The sequence below is a fragment of the Drosophila virilis genome, chromosome X, assembly GCF_030788295.1.
Source record: "Drosophila virilis strain 15010-1051.87 chromosome X, Dvir_AGI_RSII-ME, whole genome shotgun sequence".
NCBI lineage: Eukaryota > Metazoa > Arthropoda > Insecta > Diptera > Drosophilidae > Drosophila > Drosophila virilis.
Genome location: NC_091543.1, coordinates 3,637,176 through 3,662,856, shown reverse-complemented (window position 1 = coordinate 3,662,856; position 25,681 = coordinate 3,637,176). Strand labels below are relative to the sequence as shown.

The window sequence follows — 25,681 nt, the reverse complement described above, 5'->3', positions numbered from 1 at the left end:
TACTGGTATTTACTTTGCTTTTCAGGCAAATGCCAAACATTTTTCGTATAGAACAACTTAATTTTTGACTCATTGTTTCTGCAGTGAAAATGCCATCTATACAAAGTTTTATTATAATATCTTTTGACTTAAGAGAAATAGATTGAATAATACAGACTCGACTTTATATAATAACCAATTCATGGCTAACAATTAGATTCTGTTGCGAACAAAAACACGTTAAATACAAAACAAAATGAGTGTAGGATAAAAATATCGATATTTAATCAAATAATAAACGCGCTCTAACGATGTTAACTGAGTATTCATCGTATGAGCATTACACAACACTGGCCAGAACACGCTCGAGCACTTTTACAAAATAAAATGCAATACGAATAATCCGTTAACAATGCCAATTATTGTTATTTCTGGCCTGCCGGCAAGCGGCAAATCAACACGAGCCCATCAGCTGCAGGAGTACTTTGTGGCTAGGGGCAAAAAGGTGCATCTAATAAGCGAAAATGTGGCCGTGCCCAAGGCGCTGTTCGAGAAGAACGCCTTCTTTGGCGACTCGCAAAAGGAGAAGGTTGTGCGCAGCGATCTCAAGTCGGAGGCGTCCAGGCAACTGAACAAGCAGGATGTGATCATACTCGATGCGGGCAACTATATCAAAGGTAGGTTCAAGTCTTAATATCACTTTATAACTACTCGATCATAAATCGACTTGCGCAGGCTTTCGCTACGAGCTCTTCTGCATGACAAAGGCGGCGCGGACCACACAGTGCACGGTGTTCACCTGTATACCGCAGGAGCAGGCCTGGGCATTCAATATGCAACGCAGCGAGCCGGATCGATTGGATCCAGCAGCATCCAGCGAACAGCCGCTAAACAACTCAAATGTGCCCTACACCCGCGAGATTTTCGATGCGTTGTGCATGCGCTACGAGGAGCCGCACAGTAATAGCCGCTGGGACAGCCCCTTGTATGTGGCACTGCCCGAGGACAGCATCGATTTGGAGGGCATCTATAAGTCGCTGTTTGAGACACAACCCTTGCCGCCCAACCAGAGCACACAGAACGTGAGCACATGTGCCGCAAAAACGATATTCGCTTCGATTTGTCTCACGTTTTCGTTCGCTTGCAGCCGCCTTTGGGTGCTACGAATTACCTCTTTGAGCTGGACGTTATCATGCAGGATATCATTAAGGAGATATTGGGCGCTGCCAAAATTGGCGCCTACGGACAGCTGCGCATCAAGGGCAGCACCACAAAGGTCAAGGTAGCCACATCCATGAATCCCATGCAGCTGAATCGCTTGAGGCAAAAGTTCATAACGAGCACTTGCCGGGCCAGCCAGACGACGCCGGCGCCGCTGGAGCAGGTGCCGCAATTATTTGTGCAGTTCATCAATGCCAACACGACAGGTTGTTAGTGCAATTGAGCAAGGTTATTTAAAGAATTAAAGAATATCTTTTCAAATCGCGCGCTGTTATTTTTTCTAGTTTTTTGATGGTCTAACAGTGCCATTTTGAGTAATAAGATGTTAGCAGTTAACGGTCAGAGCACCTCTTGGGCATATAAGTTTGCCGATTTATAAAAGCTAAATAAACAAACTACATGGCACTTAAGCTTATTCAATTGTTACACATCTTTAAAACTTAGTTCGACAGTAACATATTAATAAATTAAAAATGCTGATCAGTTGAAGCCTTACAGAGAAATGTTATTTGCATGACCAATTTGAGTTTAACAGCAGTCTCAACAGTGTACATTGAGCATAACAGCACGCGATTCGATAGTACCGCATAGGATCGCTGAAATTATCGATATTATTGATGCTGCCATCGATGGTCTATCACCACTACAGTGGGATAACAGTTCATATTTGTAACATTCATTATTGAGAGCGGACGTGTTTTTTGTTTGCTGCACAAAAACAAAAGGTGCGAAACGTGCCAGGATATTTGCAACACTCGTATTTTAGTTAATTTGTGTGCACTCGGCAACGGGATCAGCAGCAAAGTAAGCCACAAGTGTGCGATTGTGTTGTGATCATCAATCTTATATATATATCTATATATATACGTATTTTTTTTGATCATTTTAAAATTTTGCTCGATCAAAGTAGGCGGCAACGAGTTTGTTATTGAAATTTTTTTAATATTTGAAAATAAAAAAAATTATTTAAAAAAAAAAAACAGTAATCACACATAGCATACATCTAGCTATGCAATTTCGGTTGCAAATTGCCATATAATTTTTATAATATTTTTTTTTTCCGTTTTGTTTTTGTTTTTGTTGGTCTTGCCCCTGCAATAAAACATTGAATTGATGTATGTGTGTGTGTGTGCATGTGTGAAGAGTGCGCGTGTTTTTTACTTGGCAGAAGCGCGGGAATTTTGAAGCGTTAAATGTTTGTGAAACCTCGCCAAACGCAACTTTTTTCAAATAAGCGCGCACAAATACAAGCACACGAGGAACGATTCGAATCGGTAAGGCTTAACTCAAATCCCGCAGCTCTCCATCCTAAGTGGTCATGCGTGTGTGTGTGTATGTGTAAAAAAAAAACAAGCCGAAGAGGACATGCATAAAAATTGAAATAAAATCGACGGCAATAACAAAGTCTGCCTGCGCTTGTTCTGCTTGCGCAGCTACAATATTACACAAACACATACACACACGCACACACACACACACACACATGCAGCAGCAGCAGTAACAGCAACAGCATGTGATTTGAGCTGAAATACGACCACCACTAGCACACATACGCCCGCAAACACACTTGCGTCGCGCGCGCGCGCGCGCGTATGTGTGTGTGTAAAGAACACGATCGGGCAAACGACGACGACAAGCTTATCTCTTGCTGCTGCTGCTGCTGCTGCTGCGAGAACGAAAACGAAGACGATAAAAGCAAAGCAAACAACAACAGCAATCGGCTGTTTTGGAACTAAAAAAAAAAAAAAACATGTATATATATATGTATAAGAAGGGACAAAGTAAATGCGTCGAACATTCAAGTCGCTCTTGCTCTGGTTTAATGCTTAACACATGTGCGTGAAAATCCTTTTTTTTTTGTTTTTTTTTTTTTTGGAGAGCCGCGGCTCAAATTCGAGTACGTTTGTAAAAACATACACACACATGCACACGCACGATCGCACACATTCACGCAGCGCACGTGTAGCTGTGTGATTCTGCTGCCTGCCTGTTGCCTCTGCCTGCCCCACACACACACACACGGAGTGTAGAATTTTTTCTAACGCTATCGTACTTGTTTTGTTTCGTCTCTCCTTCCAGCCTGTTGATTGAAATGCAACACGCGCAACGCAATAACAATACCAACAACAACAAAAACGAACAACAACAATTTAACTAGCAAATATCAAAATTGTCAAGAAGTCATAACAACACAAGCAACAAGAATCGTTCAACTAGTGCAAATTATATACATACATAAACCCAAACAAAATTCTTAACAAAATATCAAAATTCAACGCAATTAAATTTCCAAGCAATAGTCAGCAAAAAAAAAATTAAGAATTAAAAATTAATAACAACAACATCAAACGTCCAGCAAAATAATAACAACAACAGCAAGACGAAGAAGAAGAAAAAGTCGACGAAATAGAAGCAAAGATAAAGAATTTGTTTTTGCGCTGTCCAGTGAAATACGAGAGGCCGCGCTAAGAAGAAGCAGCATAGTGTAGACCGGGAGAGAGAGAGAGAGTGCAGCACGGAGCAGAACAACAGTAAACAACGGCAACAAAAATGTCGGCGACAATTGTACAAAATTCAACTGGAACTGCAAATATCGTTGGCAATACACACTATTTCGAATGCGATGACATATTCCAAACGGTAAGTCTCCACAATGTGCTCAGGATCTACACTCAACTGAATTTTGCTCAATTGGAGTGTTGTTTGTTATTTTTTTTTTTTCGTCTGTTTCTCATGTGCATGCATACAAATGCACATACGTGTATGTGTGTACATGTGTTTGTATATTATTTCCGTTTCGTTACACTTTTATTTGTTTTTTTTTTTTTTTTAATATTTTTATTATGCGTTGATTCATAATTATTTTGGCTGGTAAAAACTCATAAATTTAACAGGCCACAACAAATAAATATGAAAAACAAAAAAAAAAAAAAAAAACAACTACACGATAAGGCAGCAGCACGTCGTGATAAGTGAGCAGGTGGCAATCTTCCAGTCTTCCAGTCCTGTAACTGTAAAACAGTTTGTATTGTCGTCATCAGGCAGCATCGTTAACAACAAAAGCTCATCATCATATGTATTTAAGTGTCTGCTGCGACGCCGGCATCGACGTCAACGTCAACGCCAACGCCAGCAGCGGCGGCAGCTGTTGTTATTATTGTTGCTGCGGGCCGCTCGCTGATCGACAACAAATTCGATTAGGTTCGTAAGTTCCGGGTTTGGATTTTCGTTTAGTGATTTTTGCCTTTTGCTTTCAATGCGGAGAGGCTGAGCTGAAAACAAAACAAGAAAAAAAAAAAAACTAACGCCAAGAGCTTCAAGTTTAAAGTTATTTCGCCGCGACTCTCGATTGCGGTTACGTGCAAAGTTGATGCCATTAACACGGCGAACTGGAAGGGTGAGCGCTGAGTAGGAGGCGATGGTGGGAGGAGGGGGCGCTGCGCCAAAGTAGCTTTTGTTTTGTTGCGTACAGAAAATGAAAAAAGAAAAAAGAGCAACTAAAATCAAATAAAAACACGAGTGCAATGCCGGACGGACGGGTCAAGTAGAATCCAACTATATACAACGAGCAGCAACAATAAACAACTCACCAACACACACACACACACGCACACGCATACAGAGCCGTACAGAGACATTTGTCACAGGTTGATGTCCGATAAAAGTTGCAAAGCTTTTGTTTTTTATTTTTTTTTTTTTCTTACTTCTTGTTTTGTTTTCTGTTTTTCGTGTGTTTTCTTTTTGATTGCCTGAACTTTGGCTCTGCACGCAAAAGTATATTTGTTGTGTTATCGATTATTGAGCGCTGTTCGCGGCGATTGCCAGCGATTATTATTGCAATGCCAGTGGAAATTTATTTGGTTTTTTTTTTCATAATCGCAATCGCCTGGCATTACGCAGCAGTTTTTTTTTTTTCGACAACTGCAACGGCAGCAGCAGCAGCAACAGTAGGCAAAAGGCAATAGCAACAAAATTGCTGCCGAAAGCGAAAGGGCGCAGCACACACACACACACACACACACACACACACATTTATATATATGTATATGTGTATATATGCATGCATACCTAACTGAAACTGAAACTGCTGCTGCAGCAGCCAAGCGATCAGCCAGCGCTGCCGCCGTCGCTGCTGTCTGCCTGCTAGCGCTTGTTGTGCTTTTATTTTTCTTGCGGTCGCTGCTTCTGTCGCCCAGGCGACAAGTTTGTCCGTTAAGATATGCACTTGAGCAGCGGCAAACACGTTTGCTCAACTTGTTATGCTGCATAAGTGTGTTAAAGGGTATATTAAAGTTGCGCAAATGCATGTTACACACACACACACATATATACATATATATTGTTGATTGGCCATGATATCGATTTGCTTTTTATTTATAAGAAAAACAGTAGTAATCTATTAAGTCGCTTGTCAGGTACAGGGCATCTACCAGTTGGGCATACTCGACTCACTTGAGCATATTTACTGCTCAGCTGCTTCTACTGCTTTGCATGTTGTGTGTGTGTGTGTGTGTGTGTGTTTGTGTTTGTGCGCAAAATGCGTTCACTTTTTGTTGTTGTTGTCAGGTGGATGAAGCTGCTGCTCAACTGAAATTCACTTTTTCGCATAACTTTTGATTTCGTCGTCGTTGTCTCGTTGTAGCTGTTACTGTTACTGTTTTTGTTGTTGTTGTTGTTGTTTCGTTACTTTTATTATGAAATTTATATGCACAGCTCTCTTTATGGTTGTTGTTGCTTGCCTGCTTGGCTGGTTAATTTGTTGCTGCTGCTGCTTGCGCCCAAAAGCAAAATGCTTAGTTTGTTATATCAAATCCTCAGCGCTTCGTAATCATATTACGTTTCAGCTTCACACAGACCCACACATATACACATACATACATATACATTGACTGCAAGGCCAGGGGGCAAGCTGGGACGCTACGAAATGGAATGGAACGGGACAGTCAGTTAGTCCGTCCGTCCGTCCGTCCGTCCAGGCAGCGACCACTTTTTACGAATATAATTTCATTTCCTGCCAAGGCGATAACAAACGCCGTCGCGGCCGTTGCATTGTAGACATGCATGCACATATACATACATACACGCATACAAACATATGCATGCTTACACACACGCACATACATACATGCATATATGTATACATGCGGGAATAAAACTAAATATGTATTTATGTGTGTGCGTGTGCGTGTGTGTGTGCATGTCCCGACATTGGTCGCCATTGCTGTAGAGTTGCGACTACCTACCTAAGCAGAAGAAGAAGCAACAACAGCAGCGCAGCAGAATAAGAGGAAGAGAAGGGCAAATTCAGCCTGTGGAACGTCAATTTATTTTATGCGCTGCGATTGAAAACAGTTCGATTAATATGCAGGTCCAGGCCTCAGTTCAACATCTGTGTGCATGTGTGCATGTGTGCATGTGTGTGTGTGTGCTGGAGTTGGTCTCACCCACACACACACACACACGCACATCAGATGCCATGCACAGCAACATGTTGCCAAAGTTGCCGCCATATGCAAGCTGCCGAATGTGCAAGCTTTGTGTCTGCTCACACATATACACATACGTGTATGTGTGTGTGTGTGTGTGTGTGTGTTTGAATGCAAGTTAACAGATATACAAATTATAAATAAATTATTTGCGTGCCAGCTACTGACGTTTGCTGCTGTTGCTTATTATTATTATTATTATCGTTGTTCGAGTTGTAAAAAAAAAAAAAAAACAAAAATAATAATAAACGAACAGGCAAACGAGCTGAGCGAAATAAATAAATACATATGTATGAGCTACTGCTGGCTGTTGTGTGCCTGTATGTGTGTGTGTGTGTATCAATACTGTGAACGTCTCTGCGTCTGTCCGTCAGTCGTCGAGTGTGTTGTGTGCACTCGTGCGATGTCGTCGCTCATCGTTCGCTATCTCCCACACCAGCAGCAGCAGCAGCAACAACAACAACAACAGATATGTATGAGCTCCACTTGCCCTCTCGCTCGGACACACGCGGCCGTTCTCATGACGCGCTTATTGAGCGAGGAGCTGGCCTGCTCTGCTGCTCTCCTGCCTGCCTGCCTGCCTGCCTGCCTGCCTGCCTGTTCATACACTTCATATTCTATTGTCATTGCCTGGCGCTGTTGTTGCTGTTGTTGTTGTTGTTGTAATCTTAAAAATTGTCTTCATATGCGCTTCATGATCATATTTGTTGCTGTTGCCTTGCTAATGGCCGCTCAATTGAGTGCCAAAGTACATACATAAATATATATGTATGTATGTATGTATGCATATAACAATGTCTAGGCTTGCATGTATGCACGCATGCGTATGTGTGCGTATGTCTCTGTCATTTCTTGCGGTGGGGTCGCCGCGGCTCGTTGGGCGCCTTCAGGGACAGGCACTGACAGAGATGAGAGAGAGAGAGAGAGAGAGAGAGAGAGAGACGCAAACAACAACTATGAAAATTGATCGAATCTTTAGCTTAAATGTCATTAGCTTGCAAATACTTTGTGGGGGTCAAGCGCTTAAGTACGGCTATTTCGCATAAACAACTGTTTACTGTATCATTCAGGCATGCATATGTACGTGTGTGTGTGTGTGTGTGTGTGTGTGTACGTGTACATATGTGTGTCAGACACCGTTATCGCCCTGCTGAAATGGAGAGCTAGAGGTTAACTACAGATTGATTACTTTGGCAATACATTTAAATTAATCTACGGCTGAACGCAAAAGCATTGAAAAATAAATGAAAAGTAAAAATGTTAAATTGTGTAAAAGTGCTGTTTCAAGCCTTGCTTGAGTTGGTCTTGCGTTCAACTTAACCTCAATTTAACCTAACCTAACCTCAATTAAAAATCCAACTGATTCGCCTTAGCTCTTATTTTGATCGACAAATGGAATTATTTCTTGAATGAAACTGTAAACTTTCGTTTTCTATATATATATATATATAAATTACATTTCATACTCATTAGTCTAGTCTTTGGTTCAACCTAACCTTAAATAAACACAACTAAAAACATAATGATAACTTAAACTCAAAGTTAACTTAACGTACTTGAAGAAATCTTCGTACATAACCTTCTAACCTCAACCTTATCGCAACTTTGCAGAGCAATACGTCTATATACATACATATATAAATGTTGCTCCGAATATGTCATTGATCAAATCGTTTTACAAACCCAAAACAGAGCTTGAAACAATTTTTGAACAAATAAACGTTTAGCTTATATCAAATTTGGTGCTCTTATTGATTCAGTTGGATTTCAGTTGAGTTTGTTTATTTAAACCGTTATTCTGCGTGATTCAGAAATGATCTTTTTGTCTACCAAATGCCTATGAAATAAATACCAGACGATAAGTTTTCCGTTTGTCAATAGTTATAGATATTTGAATGTCAGCTTGAAGCTGATTGATTGAACAACAAACAATTTGAAATTTCATTCGACATTTTTCACTCATTTTCCGAACAGTTTTTCTTCAATTTTCGCCACTTGCCGGTGAAATTACAAACTATAGCGATCTACATTGAGCATCAATCAGTCGGCGAATCTGATTGATTGATTGGTCTGACTGATCAGTCAGTCAATCAATGATTCGGTTAGTCAATCAATAAAGTAGTCAATCAATCAATCGGTCAGTAAATCTATCAATCAGTCAGTAAATCTATCAATCAGTCAGTCAGTCAAGCAGTCTGTCAGTTAATCAATGGGCCAGTCATTCAGTCAGTCAATCAATCGGCCAGTCAATCAATCTTTCAGTCCATTAATCAGTCAGTCAATCAATCGGCCAGTCAATCAATCAGTCAGTCCATCAATCGGTTAGTCAATCTTTCTGTTAATCAGTCAATCAATCAGTTCATCAATCAATCCGTTCTCCGCTTAACAGGGGTGTCTGCACACTCTGTACGTATTTATAGGGTTGTCGCGTGTTTTTAAAATGAGGTTTGACAAATGATTTGTAAGAAAATGTCCGCCTAATACGAGTGTCCGCCTGCTAGGCGAGTATGCATGTGTGTGTGTATGTATGTGAGTATACATACGTACACACACACACACCCACACACACACACACACACATGCATATATGAGGTTGTGTCGTGTTTTAAAATGTGACCTGATTCGTAACCCCAATTTTCTGTTCAACTTTATTGTTATTATTATTATTATTTTTGTTTTTTTTTTTTTTTTATACCATTTTTGAGGGTTTTTTTCCGCTGCAATTATTATGATTATTATTACAAAATGCGAGTAATTAATGTGATTATTATTATTATTATTATTATTATTAATTTTGCGTTTCGTTCGTTTTTAATGCGGGCCATAGACAGCAGCCGAGGGGGTATGGGTAGGGGGGATAGAGGGCTACGAGAAAAAAACCCAAAACGCGCAGGCAACAAATTTTGTATTATTTATTATTTTATTTTGCTTGCAACATCACTTTTTGTTTTCCTCTTTATTTTTCCTTTTTTCTTTTGCTCGTCATTCGATTCGCTTGCTAATCCAAAAAAAAAAAAAATAATACATATATTGTACATATATGAAGAAACAACAACAACAACAACAAAATGAAGAAGAAGAAAACAACAACAACAACAATAACGAAAAAATCCAATCGCAATCGAATTCGAATCGAATCTATTATATAATGAAGTTGCCGTCTCTTTGCGCAGCGACGTCGACGTCGACAGCGACAGCGACAGCGACAGCGACATCGTCTCTGCGGTCGCCGTTTGTTTAGTAGATTTCCATTCACATTCACTGTCGCTTTTTGATTACTTGCTGCCTGCTGTTGTTGTTGCTGTTGTTGTCGTCGTCTGTTTTGCTTTTTGTGCGGGCAGCCGTCGCCAACGTCGTCTGCTCTTTCAACTGGTTTTACAGGACGAACAGCAGCAAAATTGTGTGAGAGCGAGAGAGCGGCGCGCGCATTGTGTAGAGCCGGAGCGCAAAGATCAATTTGAGAGAGACGCGCACTCTCTATTGTTGCGTTCTAAACAAGCAACCCTCGTGTGTTCTACACACACACACACACCCCCTCCCCCTCCTTATCTACCCCTTGCATGCTCCTATTGTAACTGGGCTCCAGACATTTTTGGCCGTTGATTTTGTTTGCCGCTCACGAACGACTCAAACTCAAGACCCGCAGCCGTAGCCGTTTGTTGTTGTTGTTGTTGTTGTGTTGTTTCTTCTCCCCCCCGCAAACCGCGTTCGGTCTACGATCGACCACGTGTTCAACATATTCTCAACATGTTGGCCCCGACTTCAAACTTGCCTGTGTTTGCTTCGACCGCTGCCCTGCCCTGCCCTGCTCTGCCCTGCCCTGCCCTGCGCTACCCTTCCCATATTTTTCATGTTTTGCCTGCATAGCCTGTTTAGCACTTTTGTTGTTGTTGTTGTTAATTTTATTATGTTGCCTTTTGCTTAGTTCTTGTTGTTTGCCTTTGAGTTTTGTTTTGTTTTTGTTTTTTTTTTTTTATTTTCTTTTTGATTTTGGTTGCGGGTTATCAAATTGCCGATATATAAATGTGTGTGGACATACATGCATACATATATTATGTATGTATATGTATGTGTGTATGCATTGGTATTGGCGCAGGCAACAGGCAACAGGCACAGGAGCTGCTTTGAATAGACGGGTGAGGGGTTGGGTCAGAAGCAGAAATACAAACTGTGTGTCTGTGTGTGTGTGTGTGTGTGTGTGTGTGTCTGTGTGCAGGCAGCTGCTGATAGTGCATTAATGACGCTGCTTTTGCCCCGCCTACCCATACCGCAAGCCCCCACGGCAGCAGCCCCCTAACGCATATTGTCAAGTGTTCAATTGAATGCGATCCAATGATTCCTCTCTCTCTCTCTCTCTCTCTCTCTCTGTGCGTGTTTGTGTGTGTGTGTATTACTGTATGTATTTATTGCAATCGAATGAATTCTGCTTTAAAGACTTTCATTTGAAACGGAAACCGAAACTTTTTTTACCGTACCAAATGACAGAAGAAAAAAAAACTGTTAAACTTTATTCGAGTGAGTTTTAGAAAGAATCAGAATATTGAAAACTTTACTAAACCTAAGTTTTGAATTGTGTTCTTTATACCCATCAAAATGAACTGAAGCGGGTATATTGAAGTTGTAAAAATGTGGGTGTAACATGCTGAAAAGAAAGTGCATGTAGTGTAGTGTATGAACTGAATTTGGAGACATTTTCTACATCAGTTTTATTCCTCGTTTCTCGAGCAGCAAATACATATTTGACAGTGTAAAAATTGGGGCGCAAGACACATAAGGAAATAATAATTACAGGGTATATCTCGGTCGTTCGACTTTAGTATTCAATAGGAAGAAAACGCATGTATAAAACTTATTGGGAATATTCCCGTTTCTGGAGAGTTCCAATTTGAAGGCGACAAATGAATTCGATAATCAACAATTGAAATAAATCTCCCCCCCCCCCTCCTCCCCCTCACATTTCCATCTCCTACCGCGCGATGATATTTATTTGAATGTAATTTGTTTTCTCTATCTCCCAAGTTTTATCGTCCTTTTGCTGCTGTTGATTAAGTTTCGTTTGCTTCTCTTTATGTGTATTTACACTCAGAATGCGCCCACAAATACACATGCATGCACGTGTGTGTGTGTGTGTGTGTGTGTGTATGTGTGTGTATGTGTTGATCTCGTTGCTTCTTTGCCTGCCCTTTTCGTTCTGCTGCTGCTCTGTTGCTGCTTCTTCTTCTTCTTCTGTTCACTCACTGTTCAGTTTTCAGTTTTGCTTATCGCAAGCGAAAAAAAAAATACAAAAAAAAAGATTATTATTATATGAACTAACTAACCCAATAATAAGTATTCTTATCGAATTAAATCACACACACACACACACACACATACACACACGCACGCATGTATGTGCACACTTATGTGTGTTTGTTTTTGTCCATATGCGCCTGCGTGTGTGTGTGTGCGTGTGTGTTAAACAAAAAAGTGTCAGCAAGGGGTCTCGGCGTTGGCAGATAGGCAGATAAAGATAGATAGTGCGGCCTAGCGGCAGAGTGAAAGAGAGAGAGAGAGAGAGAGCGGGACTGGAAGAGTGAGTGCCGGAGAGAGGAGCGGCGGGCATTGTTAGAGCTGTGACAACAACAACAACAGCAACAGCAACATGTTCACATGTTTTGTTGTTGTGCTTCTTTATTGTTTTCTTGTAATGCATATTTTGTTATTGTTGTTTTTTATTTTATGGATATTTTTATGTATGTATGTTCTTCACATGAAGCACAAGTAGCCGAAATGAGTTTCGAGTGCATTCGATGCATGTGTGTGTGTGTGTGTGTGTGTGTGTATATGTGCTGCCATGTGCTGCCCCGCACACAGACACACAGCAAGTCAAAAGTGTTGCTGCTTATTGTTGTTGCTGTTGCTGTTTGCTGATAAGCGCTAAGAACTTTGATATAGAGCAACAGAAAACAACAACAGCAACAGCAAGTGGTTTCGTCTGGCGCACACATGACAGGAGTAAAAGAAAAAAAAGGTTGCTAGAGCAGAGAGAGAGAGAGAGAGAGAGAGTGGGAGAGAGTGTGAGAGTGAGAGCATAAGCAGCACGTGTGCAATAAGCTTAGCTTATGAATTAGGCTTAAGAGCAGCTTGCAATATGTATCAAGAGAGCACACGCAATCATAAAACAAATGCAAACAAATGCAAGCAAAGAGAGTGAGAATAAGCACTGGCAAAGAGAGCGATCGCGTTCAGGCTTGGCTTATCGAGCTCGTGCAGCAGCAAAAGAGTACAACAAGAACAGTTATGTGAAGGGCCTGTGCCTTCTGCAAGGAGAGTAAAACTTGGCTGAGCGATTGTCGATGATTTTCGAAGTCGAATTCGAAATTCGATGGCGCGTCGATAATGCTGATGTCGTAAATACATAAATACATACATGCATACATACAAATACATATGTACACACGCTGAAAACACAAACAAAATATGTAAGCACGCACAGTGTGAAGTAACCCCCCGCCCCCCGCCCCCCGCTCCCTCTCTAGCTCCATCCCTTCAATGCAGATAAGGCTTGACGCTGATAGCCAATGGGCAACAGCTTCGAACAACGTTCGAAACTGATAGATGATGGAGAGGGGGGGAGGGGGGGGGGGTTGGCAAAAGGCAAGAGAAATAAATCGTTTCTTAAATGAAGCATAAATTAGGCTTATCGATACATGCAAGGAATTTGTCACAGACAGTGTTTACTCACTTGACCAGACTTACAGGGTATAAAAAAAAACACATGAAGGCAATAAAGGTAAACACTCTGCTGACATATTATTTAAGATTTCTATTTGCCGATCAATTATTCCACATCTCATCTAGGTAGCTGACCGTTGGCAGAGCATTCACTGTACCATATAAATTGAAGAAACTATGCGTGTGTGTGTGTGTGTCATAAAGATATGTAGATCAGTTGTAGAATACACAACATATGTATGTATGTATGTATGCATGTGTATTTATCTTATCAGTTTGGCAATAAATGTATGCATGTACGTATGTGTGTGCATGTGTTCACATTACCGAATGCAGAGAGACACGATATGTCACTTTATCATCTTCACTCTTCTTGCTGGACAGAGGGGGAGGGGGGGGGGGGGGTATTCACACTTTGTAGAACATTGCGATTAAAGAGATTGTCTGGAAGAAACGAAGTTTGATATGTCTTAAGTAGCTCAGCATACTTACGATCTTACAGATACATATTTATAAATAAAGATAAAAAGCGCTTATTTAGAACGCAAACAATTGCAGACGAACGTTAAAATTAGTTGCAATTCACAATTGTTTCTAACAATTAAACTAAATTTGTCACGTGCTTGGCCCTGAATTGATTTATGTACATACCACATACATATGTATATATCTAAATGGAATGTTCATCATATTGAATATGCACTGTACTACTACTGCGAGATGTGATTGATACAGTTTTCAAATTTGCATCCCATTTCGAATGCAACTAACCCACATACATAAATACATACAAACACGCACGCACACGCACACGCACACAGACACACGCATACAGCTATTAATGTGCAAATTTAATTGACATTTCTCCATAACACACACACACACACACACACACACACATGCGCATACACAGACTTCCATTTTGAATCTGGCCTCGTTTTGCGTGCCCTTTTTATTTGCTTCCTTGCTTTCCAGTTCCAGTTTCAGTTCCACTTCGCTCACTCACGCAATTTGCAATTTCGATTATAAGTTGTAACTTCAACTCGGAAATTGCAATCGTGCGATTGCATAACATTTCTATGTAACTGTTTGTGTAGAGTCAGAGAGTGGGAGAGGTTTGTTGTTGTTGTTTACGGGGTATCCATGCTTGGTTAGCCTCCAGTTTTTAATTGTCTTTGGTTTTTCGCTTTTGACAATTACAACATTTTTTTTTGTGTGCGTGTGTGTGTGTGTGTGTGTGTGTGTGTGTGTGGAGGGCAAGCCCAATTGGCAGAATGCGAAAACTGCGCAAACGCAGCGCCCTGCATTGCGACAGCGCTGTTAGCAGCGCGCAGCAACAGCATGAGACGAACAAGAAGAAGCAGCAGCAGCATGAGCTTGACTGGCAGCAACAACAACAACAACAACAATGGCATTAACGAAACGTATATATATATATATATATATATTTTTTTTTTTTTTTTTATGATTTTTTGTTGTATTTGAAAACCCTTCGACTCCGACTTTGTGGCGGATTTGCTTTTTGTTTTTGTTTCTCTTTTAATTTTTGTTTTCTTGTTTCTTGCTATTTTTGTTTGTTTTTTTGTTTTTTTTTTTTAATGGTTTTTGTGCTCCGAATTTAGCAAGGCCAAGTTGTTGTTGTTGTTGTTGTTGCTGTTGCTGCTGCTTAATGTTTGTGAAGTTTTCTTTTATTGTATTTTATTATGTGTTCGTGTGTGTATGTGTGTATGTGTGTTGTGTTGTGTTGTGTTGTGTATTCAAGCCGGTTCGAACAACGTCTTGGAAAGAGGAAGCCAAGTCAACGGCTGCGTCGGCGTCGACGTCAACGTCAACGATTGGCAATGAAACGAAACTGGCACGACGCGACGCCAGCAGCGGCGCATGCGTCGACGCGTCTTCGCGTCATTGCTTAACATTTGCCCTCTCGCTTGCACGCATGCGCCCAAGCGCTTTTGCTTTTGCTCATGTGTCTGACTGTGTGTCTGTGTGTGTGCGCTTACCAAATATTAACAACGGACGCACAATGAAAACGACACGAAAATGTGAAATGCTCAAATCGACCTAGACCTCAATCGATGGATGGGCCAAGTTGGTCGCCCTACCTATACCCCTTCCCCTTCCCCTTCCCCTCCTCCCACCACCCTTCGCCTTACCTAGCCCTTGCTGTGCTTGTTACTTGTTGCGTTATGTTGTGTTGCGTTACGTTGCAGCCTTTGGCAACATTATGTAAATAATAACTTGGCAATTTGCTGCTGCTGTTGCTTGGCTGGTTTTTTGCTTGGGTTTTTCGTTTGACGAAACTTAACGACAAACTTTGGAGACGTCATTGAGTCGTCGAACATGTCTACGAACATATGTGCATATGTAAATACATATGCATGTATATTGTGAAATAAATACTTGCCATACTTACAGTTAGCCAAAAAGCTTGCGCGCGCTCTCTCTCTACCTCTCTCTACCTCTCTCGCACGCCTGCATGGCTATATGTATGTATGCATGTGCATGTATGCATATGCATTGCTTTATTCTCTACACTTTACCGATCCTGTTCTGCTGCACCCGCACACACACACACACACACACACACATGCAGAAATGAATGCACACGTACATTTGTAAACATCACGTCGCATTGTGTGCTTTATCACTAAGTTGAGTTTTATTTGACTTGCGAGTTTCTGACTCTGTCTCTCTGTGTGTGTGTGTGTGTGTGTGAGTGCATTGATTACTCGCCAACTGGATGACAGCAGCCGGAGACGACTTAGAAACAGTAACCAGCAACAACAGCAACAACAACAACAGCAACAAGTGGCTGGCAACGTTTCTGATTGGACCTAGCGACCGACTGTCGATTGATTGAGCAACGTGCCCATACCTCACCCCCCGTCACCCTTTCCTTTTCCACTCCCCATTAACTATATGCCAGCGCCAGCTCATATTCCATTCCATATTCCATGCCATTCCTCATTTCCAACCCAGCTGCTTTTCTTGTTGCTCTGTTTAGGGGTAAAGCTTGCTGCATTGATGCAAGGGGTAGCTGTGTGCCAGAGCTGGTGGGTTGGGGTGGGAGGGGGGGAAGCGTCGCTGTTGACGTCGTGCAGTCGTCTGACTGGGCGCCCCATGTGTTAATTACCAAGTCAAATTTGCCTTGCGACAATTAAAAACGATCGACTTGTAGATGTCGCGGTTAAAGGGGGTTGTGGGGGGTTGGTAGGGGAGGGGCTGGGGGTGGGTCTGGATGGAAGCTGGCACTGAAGGAGGTAAGCATGAGTGTGTGTGTGTTTGCATGTGTGTGCATACGAGTTGTGTGTAGAGTTGTCAAAGTCTTTGAACAGGGTTGAGTGCAGGGACTGTGCCGAAGGGTAGCTGAAAGCGCAACAGCAAGAAGCAGATCTGATTGGAAATATTGAATAAGTTTGCCGTTCCCTGACGATGTGCATCGATAAGTTTATCGATTGTTTGTCCACACATTGCCTAACGATTGCTTGGCGCAATTGTCATCCATTGCTATCAATTGATTCTATCGTTATGATGGAATTTTTGTGGACGAGATCGTATGTTTGTTTGTCTCCATAGTTCACGTTGCGTTGTGCCGTAACGTTGAGGCTACATATCGATAATCGATTACATTCAAACGTGAATCGCGACACTTTCAAGCGATAAGCTGACTTGTGAGTTATCGATGCGAATCGATATCGATATTTTCTGACATGCAACCACATTTCAATTAATATATATTTGCATATATATTTAACTATCATTATTTTTCGATCTGTTGCCGTTAAATCTGTCGCTGCTGCTGCTGCTTTCCAATTAGACTTCCAGTTTTTGATAGCTGCTCGTAACTAATTGCTAATGTTATTCCCCCTTCCAGTCTAACTATATGTATGTACATATGTATGTATTTACGTGAGGTAAATATTTAAGCTTACATATCTAAGCGCCCTCTCCCCCCCGCTTCCTGCGGCAGCACCATTCCCTTTCAGCTTTGTTACCTGTTTCGTGCAGGTTATTGTTGTTGCTGTTGCTGTTGCTGTTGTTTTTGGTTTTAAGTTAGCATTATAAATAACACCTATAATAACTATGTATTCATTTTCAATTCGCATATTTGTACATACATGTGTAGACACCCGCGCGGCACCCACCCCTCTGCCACGGGTCGCCTTCTACCTGTTCCAAAGCTTCGATCTGCGTGTGTGTGTGTGTGTGTGTGTGTGTGCGCAGAATAAAGCGCGGCTCTGTTGCTCTCTCGCTCTAACGCGTACTCTCCGCGCGCGTGCGTCTGTATTGGTGTTAGCTCATCGAGGTTATGGATATTGCGTCGTTGACGTCGACGTCGACGTCGCAGTTGTTGTTGGCTTTATAAACCAGTTAGTCAGCCAGGCAGTCTTCAGCATCACACACACACACACAGCTAGGTAGGTAGGTACATTTGTGTGTGTGTGTGCGAACGTGTTTACGAGACAACAACAACAACAGCAACAACAACAGCAACAACAACGACAGCAGCCAAGCCAAGTCAAGTCAAGTCAAGCAACAAAAAATCTTACCTAATAGCAGCTCACATATATATTTACATAAATACACACACACACGCACACGCACACTTACACATTGTAATCATTTGTTATGCTAAAAAAAAAAAAAAAAAAACAAAAAAACCAAAAACAGAAGAAGAAGCAAACAAAAGAAAAACAATCAACAACAATAAAATGTCAAATTGAGAGCTGATGTGCCAAATTGAACCGGAACTTTGCCAAAGCTCGCGCTGCAGGCAGCGCAGCGACCGAGCAAAAAGGAAAAAAAAAAACCAAAACCAATAGAAAAAACCCAACTAGAATCAAGGCAAGGTCCAAGCTCGGCGCGAAAGCAACAGCTGCAACCGCAACATAAATAGCGCAACATGTCTGCAAAGCAAATGTTGCCAACAGCAGCAAAACTCACACACACACACACACACAAGTTAGAAGCCCGCAGACTGCAAAGAAAAGTAAACTTATTTTCATTTTCAAATGAAAGGGAAATTCTCACCTAGATGAAAGATGTGGCGAACAGCAAACCGCACACACACACACACACACACACACACACACACAGACAGACAGGCAGACAGAAAACTTGCCTGCCTATCCATAATAAATACATACATACATATGTAACATACACACGCACACAAGCGCACACATGCGTATATAGCGCAAAAAGCAAAAGCAAAAGCAAAAACCACAGCGGCGGCCACCTCCGCAGTCGACGTCGCAGCGGCAGCGGCAGCGGCAGCGGCGCTCTGATCTATTTGTCTGCTTTTCATTGTATGCCCGCCGGCGGCCATACACTCACTCACACCCTTACCACCCCTCTAGCCACTCTTAGACATAGAGCCGAAGCGTTCGCTGATTGCCGAATTGGGCACAGGGTATACGGGTATTGCGGGCTGCACTCTGTACTCCTGTTTATCTTGTCTTTTGTACACACACATACACATGCACATGCACACACATACACATGCAGAGATGAATGCGCGGCCAACTTGAAGTTGTTTTTGAACACGTTTGAGCGTTGCGACGGCGGCGTCGCACTGCCCCGCTTCCACTCACCAGCGATTGCCTGTTTCCATATGTTTGTGTGAGAGTGTGCGTGTGTGTGTGTGTGTGGTACTTTATGCAAGCAAAGCTTAAGCGACCGCAAATGATGCCGTAAGCGCGAAGTTGGTCATAACAGTCGTAAAAGTTTGCTAACTTGTTGCGCAGACTTGTTGCTGTTGGTGCAGCGTTGCCAGATTGTTGCCTGCAACAGCTGAGCCGCTGCTTGTCATGCATTGAACAGCATTCAACTGTAATTTAACTGTTGTAAAACCGAGTATAAATCAAATGAATGAGCGACTCAATGCTGAATGAAAGTCACATTGTGTCTGATGAGTGCGATAAATGGCAAGTGTTGTGCTGTAAAACCTATTGATAAATTCACTTGGGATCCATGAAAACGATAATGAAAACAAAAATATTAATAAACTCAATGAATCAGTGGTCGGTCAGTCGATAAGCAATCAAAGAAATCACTCGAAAGATAGTCAAATGAATCACTCAACAACTTTAGATTCAATTACGAATGAGCTCGAACTGGGAAAGTCAACGGCAACAGTCTGGCAACGCTTGGCGCAGGCCCGTCGGCCGCGCACGCGTCTGTCGATCCAACTGTATGTATGCGAGTGTGTGTGTGTGTGTGTAAGTGCGTGTTAAGTGGCAACCAGTTTGGCTTGTTGTTGTTTTTTTGTATTTTATTTTTATTTTTACCTTAACGACGGCTGCTGGGCCCCAAAAAGCTGTTGTTGTTGTTGTTGTTGTTGTTTTTCTCTTTCGTATTTTGGCCGCGACGGCGTCTTCGTTTGCTTTGCTTTTGGTCCGTTTGCTGTTGCGCGTTGTTTTTGGTGTTCGTGTTCGAGTTCGTATTATGTGTGTGTGTGTGTGTGTGTGTGTGTGTGCTTGTTGGCTTGAACTTGAGCTCTATACATATGTAATTGGCGCTGTTGTTTGTTGTTGCTGTTAGTTGGCTGTTGCTCTCTCTCTCTCTCTCACACTCTCTCGCTCTGCTAGCTTGCGTGACTGGGTGTGTGTGTGTGTGGTTCGTTGGTTGCATAACATGTTACAGCATCGCACGAAAATGAACAACAACAATAGCAATAACTATACAGCATGAAAGAAAGACAGAAAGAAGAAGTCGAAAGAAAGAAAAAAATAAAACCGAAACTGATGACGACACACGCCAAGTCTGCTGCGAGTGGTCATGTGTGTGTAGAGGGTTGGGGAGGAGCGGCGGGCGGCGACGGGTCTTGGGAAGTGGAGTGGAGAGCGAACGGGCAATGCCGTATTGAGCAGCTGTGTGTGGAGAGCTTGCGGCGCCGTCGCAGCCGCCATGTCCGTGTGCGTGCTGTTAATGTTGCCATTGTTGTAGCTGTTATTGTTGTTGTTGTAGCTGTTATTGTTGTTGCTGTTATATTGGTTAATGGCTGGAAAATTACATACATATGTACATACATACATATATGCATACATATAACATTTGGCTGTTATTTATATTTTTATTTTTGCAATATCATTCCCATTACAAGTAACTGCCGCTGCGTCGGCCCAAAATTAATTTTAGCTAACTGCGCTGCCGACGTCGGCATCGACATCGACGTCGACGTCGACGTCGCTGGCTAGACAAGCAGCAATTGAGCGAGCGCCTTTTGCTTTTGCTTTTGCTTGTGCTCTTTACTCTTTACTTATAGGTCAAGTTAAAAGTAAAAGTATTATGTGTGTGTGTGTGTGTGTGTTTCGCCCATTTAAGCGCGTCTCTCTCTATGTGTGTGTGTGTGTGTGTCGCTGCCGCTGCTCTGCTTCCTCTGTCTCCTTTGCACATTCGCTACACTTTGTCGCGCTTTGTTGTTGCTTGTGCGAAAGAGTGAGAGAGTGAGAGTGAGAGCAAGCGAGCGAGTGAGCGAGAGGCAGGCAATCAGTGCAAAAGGCGCGCAGCGCGAAAGCTCGACTGATATTAATTGTTGGCTTATTTTTTTGCTGCGTCTTGTTACAGGTTGTCAGTGATATGCAGCAGCAGCAGCAACCGGATCACATCCTGGACGCCAGCATGGATCAGCACCTAAGCGATAAGGATCATCTTCAGCAGCAGCAGCAGCAGCAGCAGCAGCTGTTGCATCAGCAGCATCATCGCTTGCATGGACCGTTAACGCGCACCATCTCACAGCCGGCTCAGCGGCTGAGCCAATTGACACAACAGCAACAACAACAGCAACAGCAGCAGCAGCAGCAACAACAGCAGCAGCCGCAAGTTGCTTCGCTGGTGACCATCATTGAGAATCTGAGCAACATAACGCTGCACCGCAAGTTGGAGCGCACGCAGTCGGAGCCGCTGCCGCCGCAGCAGCCAATGAACACATCGCGGTAAGTAGAACGAACTTCTTCTTCTCAAGTTCCAATTGAACATGTTGCGTGTGCGGCGGGAGTGTGTGGCGATGTTCGTGCTCGCTGCGAACCTGAGTATAAGGACTATAGAATGAGGGCTGCCATCCAACCAAAATTGTGCATTTATCTTCTTTAAAGCAAGATTATTTTCTTTAATTTCTTTACAAAATTAGGTTGTTTTTGTAGCAGGATAATGCATTATTTTTGCTACGCATAAAAATAGTTGCAGTTAGTTTAGAAGTTTTAGCAACTGTTTGCAACTCTGTCTGGAATTTGTTGTCGCAATACGCCTGCGCAACGGTTGAGCATGAGACAAGTTTGCGGCGAGTTCCTGTTTTGCAGACAACCGAACGCAACATGTCTGTTATAATAATAGTAAAAAGCCAGGCTTCAGCCATAACTTCAAGCGATTGCAGCAGGCGGCCAAACGCAACATGTCTGTGCAACAACTCTAGAGCAAACTTTGCCTCTCACTCACACCCACACATTAATTTGATGGAACGCCCGATAGTCAGATTGCAATTTTGTAGACTTCCAAGTGCACGCCTACAAAATATGCAAAGCTTTCGTCAAATGCAAACGAACTTATGTTTACTCTCTCTATCCCATTCTCATATTAACCGTACAGCTACAAGACGGAATTGTGTCGTCCGTATGAGGAGGCCGGCGAATGCAAATACGGCGAAAAGTGTCAATTCGCCCACGGCTATCACGAGTTGCGCAACTTGCAGCGTCATCCCAAGTACAAGACCGAATATTGTCGCACCTTTCACAGCGTCGGCTTCTGTCCCTACGGACCGCGCTGCCACTTTGTGCACAATGCGGACGAGGCGCGTGCGCAGCAGCAGCAGCAGCAGCAGCAACAACAACAACAGCAGCAGCAGCAGCAACAACAGGCGGCCAAAACGTTCCAGAAGCCCGCCCAACTGATCAGCAACAACAACAACAACAACAGCAACAACAACAACACAAGCATCAGCCAATACTTTTTGCCGCTGAGCCCGCCGCTGAGCATGAGCACCGGATCGGATCGCGAATCGCCGACCGGCTCCCTTTCGCTGTCGCCGACAAATTCGCTGACAAATTTTCCATTCCATGAGGCGGCCGCCTATTTGAGTATGCCCAATAATTGTAACGGTACGATCAATGGGCATGCCTCCGCCTCTGCCTCTGGGTCTGCGTCTGCCTCTGTTTCCGTTTCCGCTTCCGTCTCCTGTTCGGGATCGTCGGCATCGTCGACATCCTCGGCGTGCGGCTTGGCGCCGGCCACGCCTCCGGATAGCCCGAATGCGCCCATATCGCCGGTGCATACGCCGCCGCCGCCGACAGCGCAGTACGAGAACTGCAACAACAACAACAACAGCAACAACAACAACAACAACAACAACAACAACAACAACAACAAGCAGCTGCTGCAAAAGAGCATCAGCTCGCCGTTGCAACAACAGCACGAGGAGGCGCCACGGTTGCCAGTTTTTAATCGTTTGAGCTCATCGACGGCCGCCACAATTTTATTGCAAAAATCTCAGACAATTAATCGATATCCGATCATTCCGCAGGAGAATTTCATGTAAATGGCGGCGCGTCGCTTTGTGGTGAATACGATTTTAAACGAAACTCACCACACGCTGCCAACGGCCTTTCACCACATCCCCACGGCTCTTCCACCCCCCTCTTCTCTCTCCAGCCAACACACACACACACACACACACACACACACGCACACACACACTCTCTCTCTCTATCCATCTATCTATCTCTCACTCTCTCTCTCTCTATCTCTCTCTCTCCCTCATTTACTCACTGACTCAAACAAGATCTTATATATATTTATGTATATATGTATGCATATTTATATATATATATATATATATATGTGTGTGTGTGTATATATGTGTGTATATATGTATATATATATATGTATATATCGACTATATCTTTATAAGTCTTTAATTTAAAAACTGGACAAATATGAAAAAAAAAAACAAATCAACAAAACTACGGACTGTACACTCGATAGATATAGCCCCTGACCAACACCCCCCCACCCCTACCCCCTCGTCCCTTACCCCGTACACCTTCTGATCATACGCATAAAGGGCGTTGTTTGAGTGGGCGTGGTTGTCGCAATACACACACACGCGCACACACACACACACACAAGTTGTGTGCATTTATCGATAACACGCATATCGATGCCGCATAAGACGCGCCCCCTCGCCCCCCCCACCCCCCTTCCCATATTGCACTTGTCGCTTTTGTTTAATATTTATATATGCAACAAAATTCCTAGTTTAGTAACACTTGAAAAAGTCAGCGCCTATCGATAGACACAAGGCGTTGCGCGTCTTCCAACACTGCAAAAACAAAAAAACAAAAAAAAAAAAACAATCGAAATTTAATTTATTGCTAAATTTTATGTAATAAAACAAATGTTGTGTACATACATATATATATATGTATTTTTCAATTTATATATATATATATATATATATATATATATATATATATTGAGAGTTGAATTATATATCTTTTTTTTTACGCTAGCGATAAACGATTAACGATTAACGATAAATATTTAAAGCAAGTGTGAAACGAGTTGAATATGAAATACCTCCAAAGTTGTTTGTTGCGCCTTAAAAAACAACAACAAGAACATATTTTTTGAATTTTTGCCGTAAAGTTTTCTTTTTTTAATTTGAATTTTTGCTGAATTTTTTTAATTTTTTTTTTTGTTTTTTTTTTTTTATTAAGAAAGAAAGAAAGAGAGAAGAAATAAACACATAATTTATTTTTCATATATGCATAAAAAAACAATTACTGTTAATAATTTATGAAACCAACACACAGACACACACACACACACACACACACACACACACAGACAGACAGACACACACATATATATGTATGTATGTGTGTATGTATGTGTGTGTGTATGTATGTTTGTATATACACAATTATATAATTTTGTAATTTATTATACACACAACTTTTTCTTCTGGATGCAGTTAAATTATAATAACAACAACTAGGCTAAGGCATAATATATTTATATATAAACACAGATACACACACACACACACACACACACATATACACACACACATACACACATACACTTATGTAAACTATTTATATAAATGGCAAAGTGAATCGATAACACGCGCGCACGCACACAAATTAATCGATAGAAAGCGACAAACAGTGTTGTCAAGTGCCGAAAAGTGTTGGAAAGTTAGCGGTATCTCTTTAACAGCGCTTGCTCTTAGACTTTTATCTCTTGTGTATTTGTAGCTGAGCGAAACAAGTGAAAAATTAAAAAAAAAAAAAAAACAAACACAAAAAAAATAAGAATTCAAAACTGAGCACAGTGTTAATTAATAATTTAAATGTAATTAGAAGTTGTTTTTTTTTTTTGTTTTGCATGAGTAAAAAAAGAAGAAGTAGAAGACGAGAAGTGGCTTAAGCCTTAACCTAAAGCAATTAATTAATACAATTATTATTTAAATTTTGTAAACATTTTTTACACGAGTTGCCCTTAAAATCTAGCTATATGTCGGTACATATATCGATATATATAGGCACATATATCGACCGATATATCGGTATATAAATCGATGTACATATCTGTATATATATCGGTATGTATATCGGCCTGTATATCGGTATGTATCGGTCTACATATATCGGTTGATATATCGGTCTACATATATCGGTTGATATATCGGTCTACATATATACATATATATATATACACACACACATACATGAATAAAATGAGCTAAAAAAACTGTTCAATTAATTTATAAAGAACGCAACGCAAAACTAATTCACATATTTAATTATTTTTCCCTAATTAATTTATTATTGTTCTTATATAAATATATATATATTTTTTTTTGTAAAAAACTATTTATGTCAATTTGAAGAAGAAGAAGAAGAAGCAGAAGAAGAATTAACAAGTTAGACAAACAAAAATAAACATAAAAAAAGAGAAAAAAAAAACAAACAACTTGAAAATGGGTGTAAATCAAATTCTCAAAGTGCCTTAAACAATAATTTTACACAAATAAATAAATAAATTAACAAAAAAAAAAAAAAAAACAAGTTAAAGAAAATACGAAGCAGAAGAAGAAGAAGCAGAAGAAAGCAACGTGCAAGCAGCATATTTATTATTTATTATTATTATATTTGCATTATTATTATTATTTTTTTTATATATATATATATATATATATATAACATATTTTATTATTATAATTATTATATATATTTTTTTTTGGTATGTATTTAAATATGAAAAAGGTTACGTTTACATTC

General features: G+C 41.4%; 2 protein-coding genes across 5 annotated transcripts; both read left to right on the top strand.

Moving 5' to 3' along the window:
• Window positions 1–312: 312 nt before the first annotated feature.
• LOC6634641 (protein KTI12 homolog) lies at window positions 313–1,461 on the top strand. The gene is made up of 3 exons (XM_002058004.4): window positions 313–656; window positions 715–1,061; window positions 1,127–1,461. The coding sequence occupies exons 1-3, from the start codon at window positions 392–394 to the stop codon at window positions 1,412–1,414; spliced, it is 900 nt and encodes a 299-aa protein (XP_002058040.1). The 5' UTR covers window positions 313–391; the 3' UTR covers window positions 1,415–1,461.
• Window positions 1,462–1,849: 388 nt separating this feature from the next.
• On the top strand, window positions 1,850–25,468 carry Tis11 (Tis11 zinc finger protein). Of its 4 annotated transcripts, XM_070210475.1 has the most exons (5): window positions 1,862–2,004; window positions 2,344–2,474; window positions 3,280–3,840; window positions 20,970–21,337; window positions 21,987–25,468. In XM_070210475.1, exons 3-5 carry the CDS (start codon window positions 3,751–3,753, stop codon window positions 22,930–22,932), a joined length of 1,404 nt encoding a protein of 467 aa, XP_070066576.1. In that variant the 5' UTR covers window positions 1,862–2,004; window positions 2,344–2,474; window positions 3,280–3,750; the 3' UTR covers window positions 22,933–25,468. The 4 variants fall into 4 exon arrangements, with proteins under 4 accessions (XP_032296402.1, XP_070066578.1, XP_070066579.1 ...); XM_032440511.2 differs by lacking the exon at window positions 2,344–2,474 and having other exon boundaries at window positions 1,850–2,004; XM_070210477.1 differs by lacking the exon at window positions 2,344–2,474 and having other exon boundaries at window positions 1,856–1,925.
• Window positions 25,469–25,681: the final 213 nt, after the last annotated feature.

Excerpts from the sequence above, each read along its gene's own strand:
- LOC6634641 (XM_002058004.4), top strand. The coding sequence starts at position 392 with ATGCCAATTATTGTTATTTCTGGCCTGCCGGCAAGCGGCAAATCAACA. Across the intron at positions 657-714 it reads TGCGGGCAACTATATCAAAG|GCTTTCGCTACGAGCTCTTC; the intron begins GTAGGTTCAAGT and ends CGACTTGCGCAG. Across the intron at positions 1,062-1,126 it reads CCAACCAGAGCACACAGAAC|CCGCCTTTGGGTGCTACGAA; the intron begins GTGAGCACATGT and ends GTTCGCTTGCAG.
- Tis11 (XM_032440511.2), top strand. The coding sequence starts at position 3,751 with ATGTCGGCGACAATTGTACAAAATTCAACTGGAACTGCAAATATCGTT. Across the intron at positions 3,841-20,969 it reads GCGATGACATATTCCAAACG|GTTGTCAGTGATATGCAGCA; the intron begins GTAAGTCTCCAC and ends GTCTTGTTACAG. Across the intron at positions 21,338-21,986 it reads CAGCCAATGAACACATCGCG|CTACAAGACGGAATTGTGTC; the intron begins GTAAGTAGAACG and ends TTAACCGTACAG.